Source organism: Lutzomyia longipalpis, chromosome 4 (assembly GCF_024334085.1).
Source record: "Lutzomyia longipalpis isolate SR_M1_2022 chromosome 4, ASM2433408v1".
Taxonomy (NCBI): Eukaryota; Metazoa; Arthropoda; class Insecta; order Diptera; family Psychodidae; genus Lutzomyia; species Lutzomyia longipalpis.
In genome coordinates this window covers 6300473-6318454 of record NC_074710.1, presented here as the reverse complement: position 1 = coordinate 6318454, position 17982 = coordinate 6300473, and the positions used below count along the sequence as shown (strand labels likewise).

Sequence of the window (17982 nt, the reverse complement as noted above, 5' to 3'; positions counted from 1 at the left end):
TAACAGAGAGCTTATGCATTTTGACCCTTTTTGGTGAGGAATTTCTCCATCACAGCGAGATTACACATCCAGATGGAAGTGAATCCACTGAGTGTTATCCTCGTAAAGTCCGACAGTAAGGGGGATCGTCTCCTCTTTCGCTATCCCTACAATGTCCTTCCACCGTGTGAGACAAATCGCCAAAAAGTGAGGAAATCCCCGTATTCCCTGCCATCAAATGCGGAGGATCTACAATCAACTGCATCACAGACATCAAACATCTATCAGGGGAATCTCTCGGGCTTCACCGATGATGTCCTGTCGACGTTGTTTGCGGTGAAGCAGGAACTGTGTAACCGGAAGTTTGAGCTGAAAGTCAATGATGTGCGTTTTGTGTCGCATCCAACACTTATGCAACCCAAGAAGGATGAACAGAAGTCCTTTATCCTGGTTAACATTGTCTTTGCACTACATGCTCAGGCTAGTTACTCCATTGGTAAGGAATGACTTCCGGAACTTCCGGGGATTTCCTGGATGGAGGAAATTTTCAGAGAGAGAAAGCTCAAAGTTCATCTTGTTTTGTTTTTTTTTTCAGTTAAGTGCTACTATGAGCTGAGTAAGAGATTGGGCATTGCTCTGTTCTACGAAGAAAATCGCGCTGGCTACCTGTCGGATGAGATGAAGCTGATGGTGAAGACGCACGATGAGGTAGCCACGATTGCTGAGCAGGGCGGTAGCAATGGGATTACCCCAAAGGTACCATCTGTGTTTGATCTTGTACTCGAACGTTCCTCACTGGCGCAATGCTTGAAGACAATCTACCATGATCTCTGCACTACGGGACTCCTCAATGTGACCATAAATCAGTGGGTAACATTGAGTTTCTGCCTGCCGCAGAAGGCACATCAATTCCACAAGAAGGGCTTCATTGTTGAACCCGAGGCGATTGATCGATGCTTGGAGTCTCTAAAACCCTACCACGGGATGCTTTTGCTTGTGGATCCATCGGAATTGCTCGATTGCTTCCCCCCGTCCGGTGCGAGGATGCTAATTCAGCTGATTGAGGTGTACAATCCGCTGAAAAGTTTGCAGAACATGGCAACGGACGCCGATCTGGCCATTGAGCATGTCTATCAGTTGGTTGGGCATCTTGTCTACTGGGCAAAAGCGACGATCATCTACCCATTGTGCGAAACAAATGTCTACGTGATCGCCCCGGATGCCCCACTTCACATCCATTCGCCCCTCGTGGAGAAGTTTAAGCTCAAGTTCCCGCGGATGTCACTCTTTGAGGTAATCAGTGACTTCTCCCTGCCCACATCAATTGGCCATCTAACCACCCCCCTGCAGCCACCAGCACGTCAAGGGAGACTCGCAGAGATGGTTTTGTGGATGTTGCAGCATCATCTCCTCATGCAACTCCACACGTACGTCCAATTCATGCCAACGGAGCACGGAGAGCCCCCGGAGGAGGTCCCCGAGGATCAACAAACGGAATTCGACGCGGCAGACAATTCCATTTCACCCGATGATGATCTCCACGCAGGGAGCCTTCTCAGTATGAGTAGCCAACCGATGCCAGTGCCCAATACCAGTCGACGTTCCCTCACGGATGAACATTTCTCCGAAAGTATCCTCGATGATTCCACAGTCTTTGAGAATATCGCAGCACCCCCGAGTTCAAGTCACAAATCCAACTACAGCACCACACAGAGTGTCTCCCTCAGCACAGACGCGGGGGAGAGTCTCGGCTCGGCGGAGGATGAGGAGAAGATCAAGGAACTCCTCATGGCATTCAATGAACCCGAAAGATCAGCCGTACGGCAAGTTCCAGCTTCGGCGAATATTGAAGATCTCGCCCTGATGGTTAAACTCTATCAAGCGGGCTACTTCAAGGGGAATCACCATCTCGAGGAGATTATCTACTTTGAGAACTTGAGACGATCACAGCTCCTTCAGCTGCTGGATAAATTTAAAGATGTTCTCATTATTTACGAAACGGAAGATCCCGCAATTGCGAATCTCTACACGCAGACCTAGAACAAAGGAGTATATGTTCCTCCTGATCCTCCTGATTTGCCGGAAAAACTTCCTGGAATCCTTCGGAGGAATCATTTATTTCTGTATTTTAATGCATAATTTTTTTTCTTTGTTGTCTTATTAAATTTTTTTGTAAAAAAAAACTTAAAAGATTTTTAATGAAAAGAGATTTTTTAACCCTTTAAGGACGAGTGGGAATTGCAATTAGGAGTTAATCCAGTTTTTCAGGGGCGTAGTTAAAACATTTTTATTTAGAAAAGAAGTTTTAACAATTTACGCAATTCTCATATTTATCTAACGTGGAGGATTTTGCTGGCCAAAGTGGCCAATTCGACTTTTTTCAATCGCCCCAGAATTAAAATCTATTTAACATTTCGTGATAAATTCCACGTCTGTGTATAGGGGAGTTTCATTACTTCAATATAGTTGAAAGAAAATTTGGAAAAATATTTTCTTTTGGAGAGAAAATTAAGGTTAAATTTTTTGAGGTTAGAAACCTCGATCCTCCAAGTGTTAACGTTAAATTTTCCATAATCTTTTGTTAATCCGGTCTTCATCAGTGGGGGCTTTTCTTCTTAATCAGGAGTTAAAAGGAAAAACTTAATTTTTCTTCCAGAGCTTTCGGCACCCTCACATTCCTTATGAAAACTCCTGGAAACGCCCAAGACTATCACTATCAAAATAGTTAAATTTTCCTCTAATGTTTGTTATTTATTTTCTAACGTTTAATGTTTCTATTCAAGGCGCTTAAGGTTTCCTCCATAATTATTTTATTCCTTTTTATTATTTTATTCCATAATTGTTTTATTTCTCCATAATTTGACATTTCTTTCTAACTGTTTTATATATTTTTTCCAACGTTTAATGTTCTCACTAACGTTTACCGTTCCTATTCAAAACGATTCTTCTTTAACATGTTTTTTATGTTTCTTATCCAACGTTTGACGTTCTTTTCCTTATACTTTGACGTATTTTTCTTCAGTTTGGTTCTAATTTTTAAAGTTTAAAATTTATTTTAACCCTCATTTCTACATTTTGATGCTTCTTTTCTAAGTTTTCTAACGTTTGACGTCTTTTTTCTCAAAAACATTTGAAAATCATGTCGGTTTTAGCAAAAAAAATCATTTTGACTTCTAAATGAAAAAGAACTGAATTGTTTAAACTTTTAGGGTGTTTAGACACCCAAAAACTCTCCCTGGCACCAAGTGCGTTAACCAATTATTTCTAATTCAATGTATCAAATTAAAAGTGTTGAAAAACGAATATTTTTAACTCTAAAAAAATAATTTGATTTAGAAATTAGTTATTTGTATTTTTTCAACCTTTTGAAAACAGATTTAAAGGATTTTTTCTTTCATTTTAGCACTTTTTATGACCGTAAACTTGACGTCCTTAAGACCTAAGACACCTAAGAATTAAGTAGGTACTGTTATTTCCTAATCTTTTTTATTCTATAGACTTTAATTTAATAAGCGCCCAGAGAACAGGAACTTTAAGGATTTTTTTCATTAACAAATTAGAAAATTAAATTGATTTTACTAACCCTTTGAGGACAGATTTTATCACACTTTAAGAAGTCTTAAAATGTTTCATAATAATTTAATCCTTCCATAACATCCACAAAGGGCACCCTTTTGGTCCTTGCAGGGTTAAGGGGCAAATAACTAAATAAATTTGCGACACTTCTTCACTTTAAAAATAAATAATAAAACTCATTTTATCCTGTAATCTCAAACCCATTTTTATTAACTTCTTTTAATAATAAAAAAACAAAGTAAATTCAAAGATGCCAAAAAGTTCAACAAAAAAGAAGAAATTTTGCAAGAAATTCAGATTTTTTTTCAAGTCTAAATTGCTTAATTTTATATGCTAAAATCGGGTTTCCCATCGAATGTACATCCGGAATTCCTGATAATCTTCTGTGCGGCCCAAATGCCACACTTGACACACACATCCAGTGATTTATTTAGCACCAATTGACTGAGGAAGCCACCCACAAAGGCATCACCAGCACCATTCGTGTCCACCACTTCCGCCATATCGAGCTTCGTCACGGGAAATTCGTGCATCACCCCCTTTTCCACAATCAACACCGGCTTGGCGCCCTGTGTGATGATCACAACACGCGATCGTTTCGTGTTAACCTTGTGGCACCCTGTGCGGTTGCCACCAAAGTTTTTGAATTTTTAAGTGGGAGATGAGCGAGTTTTGGAAATCTCTCGGTCACTTCTATCTCGACCAGCAGTGAATTCGGAAGCATTCTGTGGTGTTGCAATTTATCTGATATATTTTTACTGAGAAATATTGTGAAAAAATTTTTTTTTGATTTATAAATATTGTTCTGGAGCCTGAGAAGATCTTCTAAGATTATTTTGGAATATTTGTAAGTCATAATCATTAATTATTTCTTTTCTTTAAATCCTCGTGGGATAGTCCTTGTTCCATGGACTATCTGGCGCCCTTTTAAGATTTTCATTTTAAATAAAACCACGCGGATTTTTTTCTTACTAAAATTTTTTTTTCTATTTTTAATGTACAAAAGTGATTTTTCTTTTTAATAAATCCAAATTGTTAAAAATTATGTTTTTGGAATTAATTTTGGTTTAATATAATTTTTTTTTTATGAGTGAAATTTAAATTTTTCTTTTATTTCTTTGCTCAAATTTATGAAGACCCTTTTTATACGCTACATAAATTTTTGGCGCCCAACAAGCGGCTTGATAACATAAATCTCATGTTTTTTGCCGCCTTCGCTAGCGGGCGAATTTATTTTTGATGTTGAATTATATATAATTAATTTTTCAAGTCTCATTTTGAGATCAAATTTTGTGCATTTTGCAGCACAAAATCATTTCGTTATCTCATTGTACCGTTTTCAATCCGGTTTTTATGACTCGGTTGACATCGAGTATTGTATCTAATTAATTCCTTTTCAGAGTGATTGAAGAGAGTGAGTAAAATTGTTTGTTGCAGCTTGTCTCTTATCTTTAGAGCGCTCTCCCTTTTTGCTTCTCTCTACGTTGTGCTCTACGCCACCTCACTCTACATTGATACATTACTCTAGATACCCTGCTCTACTCTAGATTGCATCGGTACTCATTTCTCTCAATCTATTCACCTCTCTCTACGTTGCTCTTCCCAATTTTTCTTGTCTCTGATCTTTTTCTCCCTGAATAAAAATGGCTAGTGGGGGGAACCTGAGTAAACTGGGAGATTTTGCTCTCCTCACCGATGAGGATGTGATGTTTGAGCTCACTCTCCGCGGTTTTGGAGCTCCTGGAGAAATTAAAGAGCTGAGGGAAGATCTTATCAATGCGTGGGAGGATAAATCGCGTTCTAATGTTGAGACAGGTGCTTCTGTTGATACTCTCTTGAAAAAGATCGCGGAATTTGAGTTGGTGCTGTTTGATGCAACCCTTGCGAATGCAATTCCTGTGAGGGTTCTCCATCTTCATTTGCTTCACCGAGTGGAACATGAAGTGTTCATTGATGATCCTGGCAGGGAAAAGTCCAAGAGAATCGGCAACATTCTGCAGAAGCATATGAAGACTTTTGAGGCATCCATTGAGTCGATGAAAATCCAACTTCAGGCCATGACCAAAGGTGCAATTCCCAAGCAGCCACGCGCGAGTGATGTTGTTGCACCCATCGAACAGCGCGAAAATACTGTGGTTGATTTGACCTCAACACCCACAGGTCCCAAAGACGCCCCGATTGTTTCAGAAAATCCTTTGAGTCGATATTATGCGTCTAAATATACCCGGAGTGTACATCCAAATCCTGCTCCTCAGCCTGTGGCAAATAATCCGGAGTGGAGTATGGAGTATGATACTCCCAATCTGACTACACATCAGACACCGATTTTTGAAGGCAATCCATTGCCACCTCCACCTCGTGCCCCTGATTTCTTTTCAGCAATGCGCCCAGCTCCATACAAAGATTGGGGTATTTCTTTTACAGGCCAACGCGGTGGTGGAGATAAGAAAGTCTCTCGATTTTTGAGGGAAATTGAACGAATGAGTGCTGCACAGGGAGTTCCACTTCCGGTGTTGAATCGTGCAGTGCGTTTGTTTTTGAAAGATGATGCGTTGTTGTGGTACGATGCTGTTTACCACAATTTGACCTCTTGGCAGGCATTTTCTACTGCGATTCGTTCTGCTTTTCAGGATGTTGAGAGCGATTTTTCCATTCGTCAGCGTATTGAGGAGCGAAAGCAAAAATCTGGCGAAGCTGTTGAGGTTTTTATTGCAGCGATGGTGACGTTGTTTGAGGATCTTGAACAGGGAATTTCTGAGCAGGAGAAGATCCGTCTTATTCGCCGAAATCTTCTTCCCTCATTCTCTAATGCCTTGGCACTCACAAACATCGTGTCCATTCCACAGCTCGTTGAATTGCTCAAGCAGATTGAGAGAAATCGTCTTTATTGTCCTCCTGCAAATAAATCGCGAAATAATTCTCGGGGAAATCGTGAGGATATTCAGGAAGTTTCTGCTCCATCAGAGTCCCAGAATAGTTCTCAACAGTCTCAGCAGAATTCCCAGCAGCAGAAACAGCGAAATTCACAATCTCAGAACACGCAGAAGAATGCTACTCAGGGTCAGAACAATAAAAATTTGAAGGTGAAGAAGAATCGTGATTCTCAATCAGGTCCATTGATTTGCGTGAATTGTGCAGGAGAGCACAACATTCGTGACTGTACACAGCCGCGAAAGTGTAATGTGATGTGCTACAGGTGTGGTCTTGAAAATACCATCACATCAAAATGTCCTGTGTGTAACAGCTCACAGGGGGAAGGAGCCGCGGCCCAGTAAGGAAGGGAATTGGGCGCGCGAAAAAGAATAAAGCCTTCCCAACGCGAGTATTTACCAATTCAGCTTCTCAATCCCAAAATGTGTCACGGAGTCCTGTGAATTCCGTATTTCCTCTCAACAATTTTTCAGATTCCCCAATTACAGCTACAGTTGATATCCAGCAATTTTCACCACCAATTGAGGAATCATCCGATTTTTCCATTTCATTGCTCTCTGAAAATCATCCGGTAGAGGTGATTGAAGAGAATTCTCTCCTTTTATCCCCATCAGGTGTACCTGTGCATTTAATGAGCTCCGTTGCTAAAGGTCCAGTGGAGGTGGACAATGATGATAGAGTTTATTGCAACATTAATATTGGGAATGTTTCACTCCGTGGGCTCCTTGATACAGGTGCCACCTGTACAATGTTGGGAAAAGGGGGATTAAAATTGTTGAAAGGTTTGGGAATTCCAGTTATTTCCGAATCTAGTTTTTTGCGTACTGCTGATGGGACTGTGCATAAAACCTCCTATATAGCAAAAGTTCCTATTACCTTTAATAATACTACCAATGTTATGAATGTCCTGGTTTAGAGGGTCTTGCAAATCAATTGTATTTGGGGGTTGATTTTTGTCGCTTTTTTGGGTGGAGACTTATGTATCCCAATTCTGAAAATAGTGCTGAGGGGTTGGTACAAGGAAAGCTCTCCGAAGAAGACCAAGAGCAGCTTCGGAATACCATTGCCAAATTTTTGGTCACTAAGGAAGGTGAGTTGGGTTGTACCAGTGTGCTGAAGCATACCATCAACACGGGAGATAGTCCTCCACTCAGGCAAAAATCATATCCAATCCCATTTCACAAACAAAAGCTCGTAGACCAGGAGCTACAGAGACTCCTGAGGATGGGAATTATAAGCGAATGCCGGGGGAGCCCTTGGTCGAATCCCATCACTGTTGTGGAAAAGGCCAATGGGAAAGTAAGAATATGTTTGGATGCCAGGAAGCTAAATTCAGTAACCATAAGGGATACGTTTGCACTCCCAAATATAGACAGCATTTTAGCAAAGCTCGTGGGAACCAAATTCTTGTCCTCCTTGGACTTGTCGGACGCTTTCTTTCAAATTGAGCTTGATGATAGTTCCAAAATTAAAACTGCTTTTTCTATCCCAGGTAGACCTATGTATCATTATAACAGGATGCCCTTTGGGTGCACCAATTCAGCGCAAGAGATGGCCCGTCTGATGTCTATGGTGATAGGCGTCGATTTGGAACCGAGGGTGTTTTGCTTCATTGATGACATCATCATCGCCACCGACACTTTTGAAGACCATCTGAGATGCCTCACCGAAGTCTCCCGTCGGTTGCGAGAAGCAAATCTGTCAATTAACATCCTGAAGTCCAAGTTCTGTGTGCCGGAACTCATCTACCTCGGATACACAGTCAACGCTGAGGGTGTCAGCCCAAATCGTGAGAAGGTCAAAGCCATTCAAGATCTCTCACCACCGTCTTCTGTGAAGCAAGTGCGCCAGCTGATGGGGATGCTCTCCTGGTTTAGACGTTTCATCCCGAACTTCAGCAGCATCGCAGCACCCATCACAGAACTTCTCAAGGGTAAACCCACCAACATCGTATGGACAACGGAGGCAGATGATGCTCTACAGCAGCTGAAGTTGCTTCTCACCTCTGCACCCATTCTTGCGACACCGGATTATAGTCTTCCATTCATCGTGAAGTGCGACAGCTCAGACTTAGGGGCTGGTGGATGTCTCTTGCAGTCAGTGGATGGACAGGAGAGGATCATCTCATATTTTTCCCACAAATACACTGTAAGTCAGAGAAATTATACCACCACTGAAAAAGAATGCCTTGCGGTCGTGCTCTCGATTGATAAATTTAGAGATTATATTGAAGGGTCTGTTTTTACCGTAGAGACTGACCATTCTGCCCTTTTGTGGCTATTAAAATCAAAAGAGGTCAAGGGTAGATTAGCCCGCTGGGCTATGAAACTCCAATCTCATAATTTTAATATTGTACACCGACCTGGTAAAGATCACGTGCTTCCTGATTTTTTATCGCGTGTTGAGGCAATAGATGAAATTTTGGATCGGTGGTACACAAATTTGTTTGATAAAGTAAATTCTCAGCCTCAGAATTTTCCTGATTTTATGATAAAGGATGGGCGGTTGTTCAAGAACTGTCGGTTCTTGAATGAGCACTCAATCCCAGATCATCGTTGGAAAATGGTAATTCCTAAAGAACAACGTGATCTATTGATTTCAAGATACCATGATGATCCAATGGGAGGACACATGGGGTTTTTTAAGACTTTCCATCGGGTTTGTGAGTTTTATTTTTGGCCAAAGATGAGGCAAGATGTTGCGCAGTATGTTAAAAATTGCAACATTTGTAAAGCTGTTAAAGCCCCAAATTACTCTCTTGTGCCACCAATGGGATCACAAATTAATGTTGAACGTCCATGGGAATTTATTTCCGCGGATTTTATTGGACCATTGATTAGATCAAGGCACGGGTACACTTGTATTCTTGTTTTGGTCGATAAATTGACAAAATTCGTGCTCATTTATCCCCTTAGAAATATGCAATCCTCTGGGATTATTAAAATTCTCAGAGATCATGTTTTTTCTATTTTTGGGTGTCCACGAATTTTCATGACCGATTCGGGGCCCAGTTTTGTCAGTAGTGATTTTAAGAACTATCTCTCAAGTCTTAACATACAACACTGGACAACCCCTGCCTACCATCCCCAATCCAATGCTACCGAACGCTACAATCGCAGTATCATCACCTCAATCAAAGCATATATTCGCGAGAATCATGCAGATTGGGATGAAAAATTGCCGGAGATTGCGGTTTCCATGCGAGCTGCAGTTAATGAGGGCACTAGATACAGTCCTTATTACCTCAATTTCGGGCAAAACATGATCACCGATGCTCGAGAGTATTGCGTATCCACCTTGAACAGACCTCCTGAAGATAGACTGTCTGTAATTCAGATTTGTCGTTCGAATGCCATGATTAACTTAAGAAAAGCCCATGAGCATGGCTCCAATCAATATAATAAAGCACATCATGCTGTAGAACGCAAATTCACAGTAGGTGAAACAATTTGGAGAAGGAATTTTCGCCTCTCGAATGCAGCCCAGGGAATACAGGCTAAGTTCCTCCCTGCGTGGATTAAAGCTAAAATAATAGCGATCCACAACAATATTTACACAGTTCAAGATGTAGATGATCCCAGCAGAAAGGGAGTCTACCATAAGAAAGATCTAAAAGCAGATTAATTAGTTTTTTTTTCCTCCTTCGCTAATTTCTATCTTCAATTTCGCGATCAATTAATTTCACAAATGGTATGATCCATTAGGTGAATTTGGATGTTCTTTTTCCCAAAAACACCCCTCGACTGGCCAGCGAGAATTTTTATTTATTGATCTGCATTTGTCTTATTTTTGATCTCGAGCAGTGATAAGCGAGGAGTTTTTCTTGATTTCTTATATGATGTATATTATTTTTCTTAAATTTATCTCGGGTGTCGGACTTGCGGATCTACATTCGATAAAGTATATTTTATTTGACTTCCGTATTTCTGTGGTGGTGCTCATTTTCAAATTTTCCCACTTGACGCATTTCACCGTGGTATCGATTATGGCCACTGGCTAAATTCCTAACCCTCCGCAGCCATAGCTGCATATGCTATTTCGCTGGGCGAGGCTATGCATGGCAAGATCGGCATTATATTGAAACACTGAAATTTGGTCGCCGCACCATGTACATGGCACAAAGTCGGAGTAGCGTAGGAGCCAAACAGGGAATAATGAAAAATCATTTTCCCAGGGGAATGCGGTGAATGGGGAGTTTGGGAGTGGGATCATTGCTACGGGAGTATTGTCAAGTAGAGTATCGCCTTCGGATGGATTTCTGTAACTTCGATCATTCGAGCAAAATTTAAGATATTTGATTTCCTCTTCATTATGCTGTATATACAAAATATGTATATATATATTTTTTTTTTCGCTCCTCGTGAATTACTATTTTTTTTCTCCTTAATTTTTGGGCGATATCATTTTTTTTTCTTTTTCTTTTTCTTTTCGATGGGGTGTCAATATTGAAGTAGGGTAGGATTTTCAAGGTGGACGCACAATGAGTTTCCTCCCCTCAGTCATATTTTCTCCTTATCCTTCCTTTTTTCCCCAAGTTAAGACATTTTTTTTTCTTTTTATCCTTTTTCTTTTTTTTTATTAAGTTTTGAATAGTGTGGCACCCTGTGCGGTTGCCACCAAAGTTTTTGAATTTTTAAGTGGGAGATGAGCGAGTTTTGGAAATCTCTCGGTCACTTCTATCTCGACCAGCAGTGAATTCGGAAGCATTCTGTGGTGTTGCAATTTATCTGATATATTTTTACTGAGAAATATTGTGAAAAAATTTTTTTTTGATTTATAAATATTGTTCTGGAGCCTGAGAAGATCTTCTAAGATTATTTTGGAATATTTGTAAGTCATAATCATTAATTATTTCTTTTCTTTAAATCCTCGTGGGATAGTCCTTGTTCCATGGACTATCTGGCGCCCTTTTAAGATTTTCATTTTAAATAAAACCACGCGGATTTTTTTCTTACTAAAATTTTTTTTTCTATTTTTAATGTACAAAAGTGATTTTTCTTTTTAATAAATCCAAATTGTTAAAAATTATGTTTTTGGAATTAATTTTGGTTTAATATAATTTTTTTTTTATGAGTGAAATTTAAATTTTTCTTTTATTTCTTTGCTCAAATTTATGAAGACCCTTTTTATACGCTACAACCTTTGGCAGGGCCGCCATGAGCATTGCAATCTCCCGGACATCGCATGTCCCGAGATTCTGTTCCTCCGCAAATGTTTCTGCCTCCTGCAATGAAGGAAAGGCACATCACGTGAGGGAGGAAGCTTTTAGCTAATTTATTTATTTATTTTTTGCGTTAATCCCATGCTCATTGCCTCCAGCACGGGATGCGCGCTTCATTGAGATGCAAAATTGTGCTAAATGGCGTAAATGAGATAATTCATGTGAAGACTTCTTTTTTAGATAAAAATTAATGTTCTTTATAGGAGAGGAGGGAAAAAGCTTTAAATTAACGCAAGTTTAGTACGATAGAAAAGTTCTCTAAAAACTCTAAAGAAATAAATCAAAGGTTAAAAATTTAAAAAGAAATTAAAGATACAAAAATTCACAGATTGAATGTATAAATTGTGAAAATTGATATTCCACAATGTGAGCAATGATTATGAGTTGAAATTTGATTAATCAGCGTTTTACTAGAGTTTTAGCGATTCTAAAATTAAATTGTTTTTCAATCTATAGAAGATAAAAAGGCTTGATAAAAAGATAATATAAAATTAAATGTATTTTTTGCGATTTCTTCTACTTTAATTATGTTTGAGGAACAAATATCTCCTTCATCAGGCTCACAATAATTTTGAAATATTTTCTAAAGAAAAATGTTTAAAATATCAGTTTTAAGATTTGTTTTAATTATTCCAATACATTTATCGAAGAAATAAAAAAAAATAATCAATTAATCAACCCAATATAATTAATTTTTAGGTCATGCAACATATGCTGCATTCAGGGGGTAGACAAAGTCCTTTTTGACCCGAACACAGCAAATAATGGCGGACGGTTTGCAGAGAAATGAAAGGGAGAAAATGACGTCACTTTATTTCCAAAAAGTGCATCAAAATTTTTAAAATCAGTTTTAGTGCATTAATCTTTGTGAGACACCCCTCAAAAGCTATCAATCGATAGAATATTAAATTATCTATCCAGTGGTGGTGGATTTTTTCAGATTGAAGCATTTTCCTGGGTGTCTCAGCGAGTGAGCAGTAAATTCCTATGGAAATAGAGTCTTTGTCTACCCCCTGGCTGCATTGCATAACAGAAAAATATTTCTGTGGGAATTTTGCTAAATATTTTTTTTATAGATTTAAATCAATAAATTATATGTAACTTTTAAAATTCAATATTAAATAAAAAGACCATTTTATGTAAAATAATGAAAAATGTCGACTTTCATCGTATAATTGGAGTTAAGCTCATTATACATGGAATCGGAAAATATCGCTTCTCGGCCTAATGGCTAAGATCAAAGTGTAGGAATAGGAAAATTTAAAATTCTCTATATGCTTGAAATTCCAACTCCAAAAAGAAAAGAATCTTAATCTTTGAGGTTGTTAAAATTTTTATTCCTAATTAATTCAAAAGTCGTAAAAGTAGAGATACAAAACATTTAAAAAATCAAGGTCAAATCAGGTAAACTTAATACACAAAAATATGTAATTAAAACCGTAATTGAATTCTGAGAAAAAAAACTTTAATTCTTGAGAAAAGATAATAATTAAATCTTTATGTCTTTTGAAAGGGGAGTCAGTGTGTGCAATGGATAAGGTATTCACTTCATATCTAAAAGATCACCGGTTCGAGTACACATCGGTCTTAAAGAAAATTCGTTTTTTTTCACGATCTTGCCGACTTAGCTAAAATATTAATTTGTTGGAGTAGTTATTCCCCATTTTTCTACACCTTTCCATAAAGTTCTATAAGGTGAATTCATTATAGAATAATCTTCTGTGCTATTATTAAGTTATTTTTTCTTTACTCATTGTTTTCTTTAACCTCTAGGCCGCCAAGCGGGGTCGTTGAACGACCCCAGCCCTATATTTCGTGCTATAACTTAATAAATATAAAAGATACCATTCCCATCTTTTGGAAATAAGTTCTTTGGTTATCTGAGGAGGTTGTGTAAAAATTTCAGCTCAATCCGTCCACCACAAGAAAAGTTATTAAGGAAAATGTAGAAGAAGGGAATTCAAAAATTGGTGTAACGGCCATGCTGCGGAAAATTTCTTAGAATGAAGTTGGTCACATCATAAATCATATGGTTGAAGGGGGTTGAAGGGTTGTGTTTACTTTCTCACTTTACCGTCTCAGTGTCAGAATTATCGCGAATAAGTAACATAAACAACATAAAACAGAATTAGAAGCATATAAATGTGCAAAACAATAAAGAATATTCGAGAAATATTGCCATTTATCACGGTGCGGGAAGTGAGGGGAATGTGGGGAAGCAGTGAAAAAAAATAGCAGTTGCGGTCAACTTCGTGGCAAATTTCTCACGAAGAAAGTGTGAAAAATGAGTGAAAAATGTTTTTCCCTAATATCTTCTTCTACGTGTTTCCGGGTGGCGAATTTGTGATGCAAGGCACAAAAGGACTATATAAGGAGTCTAAAGGTAGTGACCCGACAGTTCCCGGTTTTATAGTTTATGAGAAAATCGACTTCCTTCTTGGGGTCGTTCAACGACCCCACCTTGGCGCTCTAAGGAAGCTCCAAGGTCTTGGCGGCCAGCAGGTTAATAGAGTTTGTCCTCATATTCTTGACCCTTTCTGCAATCCCTAAAATTGCCCTTACGTTGCTCTGTATCCCAAAAGCCCCCAATTACTTTTCCAAAAGCAGAATTCGTGCGATTTTCTTCTGCATAAAAATTTGAGAAAAATCTATTTCTCACAGAGATAATAAACCAACAAAAATCAATGTTGTTTAGTTGGAAAATTTTAAGGTAGGACTTCAAAAAAAAATTGGGCTTATCGGGTTGTTATTGAGTGGATGATTATGATTCGCTTAGACGCTCTTTACATCATCATAAAGATAACGCACGCTTTGGCTGTGATTTGGCATATTTTCCTTATCACAAAGTGTTTTCAGCTTTTTCCGGCGAAACCCATAGCGACAGATTTAGCTACTTCAACGCAATGAAAAGGGATGAAAATTGAAAGGAAAGAACTCACCGTTTCATTGCCAAAGAGAACATCCACGTAGGGAAGAACCTGCATGAGGGGCTCCTTGAAGAATTGCGACAGGAAGGGCGCACTGAGGTTGAAGAGGAACATCTTGTTGCATTCGAGGGCATGATTGGCTACAGCAAGAATCGACGGTGGGCTAACGGTGAGGAAGAAGCCGGAAACGTAGAAGAAATCAGCATTTCGCATATGCTGCTGATTCTCCGGCTTCTGCAGGTGATCAATGGTGAAATGATTGGCTGCTGCAAGATTTGCGCACAGGGAGCGATGATGCCCCGTAATGAGGACACCACATGTCCCCGTTGGGGCATCTTTGGTGTACTGAAATTGGACATTTAAGCCCGCTGCGTGGGCACGTTCCTCGAGAATCTTCGCATACTTATCCTGGCCGACACAGCCAAAGAACACAGCCACATTGCCACGCTGCAGGATCCACTCGGCTACTCTTAGGGTGTTCTGTACGGAACCACCGGCAATAAATTCGGCATTATATTTTTCTATTAATTCGTTGTACCTGAAAAAATTTCCTTTAGTGGTTTTTTTCCTTCATTTTCTTCTTTTTTTTGCAACTTACATGGGCTTGTGCTTCTCTTCCGCGAGGATGGCATTGTCCGGCAGGAGATCGTACTTCTTCAGGAAGGCCTCATCGACAACAGCTGAAATGTCCAGAAGGGGATTCCCCATGCCCAGCAGGATACCATCTCTGTGTAGCGAGGAGAAAAGAGAAGATTCATTGACAGGGGGTCACAATCACGTGTGTAGGAGCCCCCGGAGAGGAGAGAGAGCCACAAAAACAAAGCCACGAAACGTGTTAATTGGGATTAATTGGTGTTAATTAAAAGAAAAGTCAATCATAACGCGTCCAGTTATAAGAGTTGGTGTCCCACAACGTGTAGAAGTTTGTTTATGCGTTGTAATACTATTTGTGAGCAGAATTAGTAGGCAAAATTGATTTTTTTTGTAAAATTCGGCAATTTGATGGGTTTGATGGATAAAAATGGTCATATCTCTGGTTCTATAAGACCTACAGAAATTTCTTGATCAGTTTTGGAAAGGTATTAAAACAGGCTATAAATTGACATAAATTTCAATAATTATCAAGGTCATCTCCAGAACACAAAATGGCGGCTTTTTGTTTTACTAAAACAGTTTTTGGCATTTTTTGTCTCGTTGAAGTGGTTCGAGAGGGTTCGGATGTTCTAGAAAGTTGTAGAGAATTCTAAAACCTTTAATTTGATACTAAGATGAGCAAAATCGGTCAAGCGGTTCAAGAGATATAGCTCTTAGAACTTTTCAAATTCAATAATTTTTCAAATGGCTATATCTTCTAAACGGTGACATAGATTTTCTTCATTTTCGGACTGGTGAAAGATATTGAGTCAGGCCACAACATATCAAAATTTAAAGGAAATCGATAATGGGGATTCGGAGATATTGCCCCTTAAAGTTATGCAATTTTTGTTTTTGATTTTAGTGCCTCTTGCGGCCATTTTTGGAACTTAGAATGTTCGAGACAGTTGTAGGGCTTCTTGAAACCTTTCATTTGATACCAGGATGATTAAAATCGGTCAAGCCGTTCTCGAGTTATATTGTAAAAACACTTTTTGCTTTAGGCCGCCATATTTACTAAACCGCTTAACCGATTTTCAAGTATGAATTATCGATGTAAACGTCTCACTGAGCTCTACAACATACTAAAATTTCAGATCTCTAGCTATGAAGGAAATGATTGACGGTATTTCAAAATGGCGGATGGCGGCCATCTTGGATTTTGAAAATGCGAAAAAATGAAAATTTACACCCACATTTCTATAGAAAACTTCAAACCGGAAGTCTCTATCTGTTACCGTTCTCGAGCTATAAGGCAAAGTTTGGCGCACCGGCCGGCCGGCAGGCCGGCCGGCCGGATCAAAAATTTTCCACCACCATTTTCGTAATCTGGGATGCCTAAAACGTGCTCATACCAAGTTTGAGCCCGATCTGAGGTGGTCGGTTTTTCCGACGATTACAATACTTGGTATGCCACGATTGTGGTATACCAACTAATTCTCTATTTAGTCTACCTTAACGACATGTTTTCAATTTTTTTTCTTTCTTAAAACAAAACACCGTGCGGAGAGGCAATTAAGATGTGATGGCTGTGCTGGGGCCCACGTCTCGTGCTTCACTGAGAATCTTCGTTCCTTTGAAGTGATCTTCGCGAGAGAAGCCCAAAAATAAATGCGGCCTTTTGACCTCGTGTTGTGAGAAAAGTATCTCTTCTTATCTCCCCCAAAGCCTTCACGAAGGCTTCTCACGCTTCTCAGTGTTTGATGCTTCCACTCCTGGACAACCACAACCACCGGATCATTGCTTTTCTACGAGGAAAACTCTACGATTGAGGAAAAGCCAGGAAGCTCACAGATCTAATACTTCAGCAGGAAAGACGCAGGGAGGATTATTTGTTAGACCAAGGCGGGAATTAGTGTTAGATAACTTTCCACCAAGATTAATTTCCTTTCCCCACAATTACCGAACATTGCTCATTTTTTTTTTAAATTAAATTCTGGGATTTTGTGAATTTCACGTGGAAAACTGATATTTTTACTGCTCCTCAAAACAAATTTCCTACCCCACTAAACATTTTTCTTGTTATCTTGGAAATTCCTTGGAATTTCTTATGAATTTCTACGGAATGTTTTGGTGCGATCTCTGGAAATCAAACGGCTGCATGATTTTGTATTTTCTCAGAATTTTCCGCTTTTCAAATAATTCTTCAGTATTTTTCTTGGTTCTTATGATCTAGGAAGGCCTTGTGGCTTGAAAAGGCTGGGGCCGTAAAGCTTTAAAATAAAAAAAAAAAAGGATCTAGGAACGCTTTTCTGGAAGCTTTCCATTAAGAAAATGCAAATTTTCACATTGTTTTTGAGGTTATTGTATTAGTCGCATTAACGCCTGAAAATAGGCAAAAGTGCGAAGTTTTCCAATTTTCTCTGTTTTTTAGGCGATTTTAAGCTTCAGAACCCGTTTTTATGCTTTTCAGCAGACCCATAAGAGGATTTTCCAGAATTTTTATTTGTCTTTTTCAAGCAAAAAAACGGATTTTCCATATTTTTCAAAACGCCGCGGCCAAGAAGATCAGAGTACTTCGGCGAAAATTTGGCGGCTAGAGGAAAAGAAATTTCCTCCGCTTTGGTGCATTTTTCGGGTTTTCCTTGTGCTAGAGAGCTAGAGTGTTTGTGGAAAAGTGAAAGAAATATTCCATGCGGGGAGTTTTTAGGGATTTTTCCGATTTTTCAGACTTTTTCGGGCTAATGGAAAATTGAAGATTCGTCCGCCGGCGGT

The 17982-nt window shown here is 39.1% G+C and overlaps 3 protein-coding genes across 4 annotated transcripts; 2 read left to right on the top strand and 1 right to left on the bottom strand.

Moving 5' to 3' along the window:
- Positions 1-8: 8 nt before the first annotated feature.
- Positions 9-2162, top strand: LOC129795858 (GATOR complex protein NPRL3). The gene is made up of 2 exons (XM_055837374.1): positions 9-475; positions 575-2162. The coding sequence occupies exons 1-2, from the start codon at positions 73-75 to the stop codon at positions 2017-2019; spliced, it is 1848 nt and encodes a 615-aa protein (XP_055693349.1). The 5' UTR covers positions 9-72; the 3' UTR covers positions 2020-2162.
- Positions 2163-3734: 1572 nt separating this feature from the next.
- On the bottom strand, positions 3735-17278 carry LOC129795887 (uncharacterized). 2 transcript variants are annotated; one of them, XM_055837415.1, is made up of 5 exons: positions 16722-17278; positions 15233-15361; positions 14647-15172; positions 11627-11710; positions 3735-4163 (listed from the first exon to the last, which is right to left on the bottom strand). In XM_055837415.1, the coding sequence occupies exons 1-5, from the start codon at positions 16730-16732 to the stop codon at positions 3882-3884; spliced, it is 1032 nt and encodes a 343-aa protein (XP_055693390.1). In that variant the 5' UTR covers positions 16733-17278; the 3' UTR covers positions 3735-3881. The 2 variants fall into 2 exon arrangements, with proteins under 2 accessions (XP_055693390.1, XP_055693389.1); XM_055837414.1 differs by having other exon boundaries at positions 17171-17278.
- On the top strand, positions 4173-7389 carry LOC129795869 (uncharacterized). Its single transcript, XM_055837386.1, has one exon. It carries the CDS (start codon positions 5199-5201, stop codon positions 6828-6830), a length of 1632 nt encoding a protein of 543 aa, XP_055693361.1. The 5' UTR covers positions 4173-5198; the 3' UTR covers positions 6831-7389.
- Positions 17279-17982: the final 704 nt, after the last annotated feature.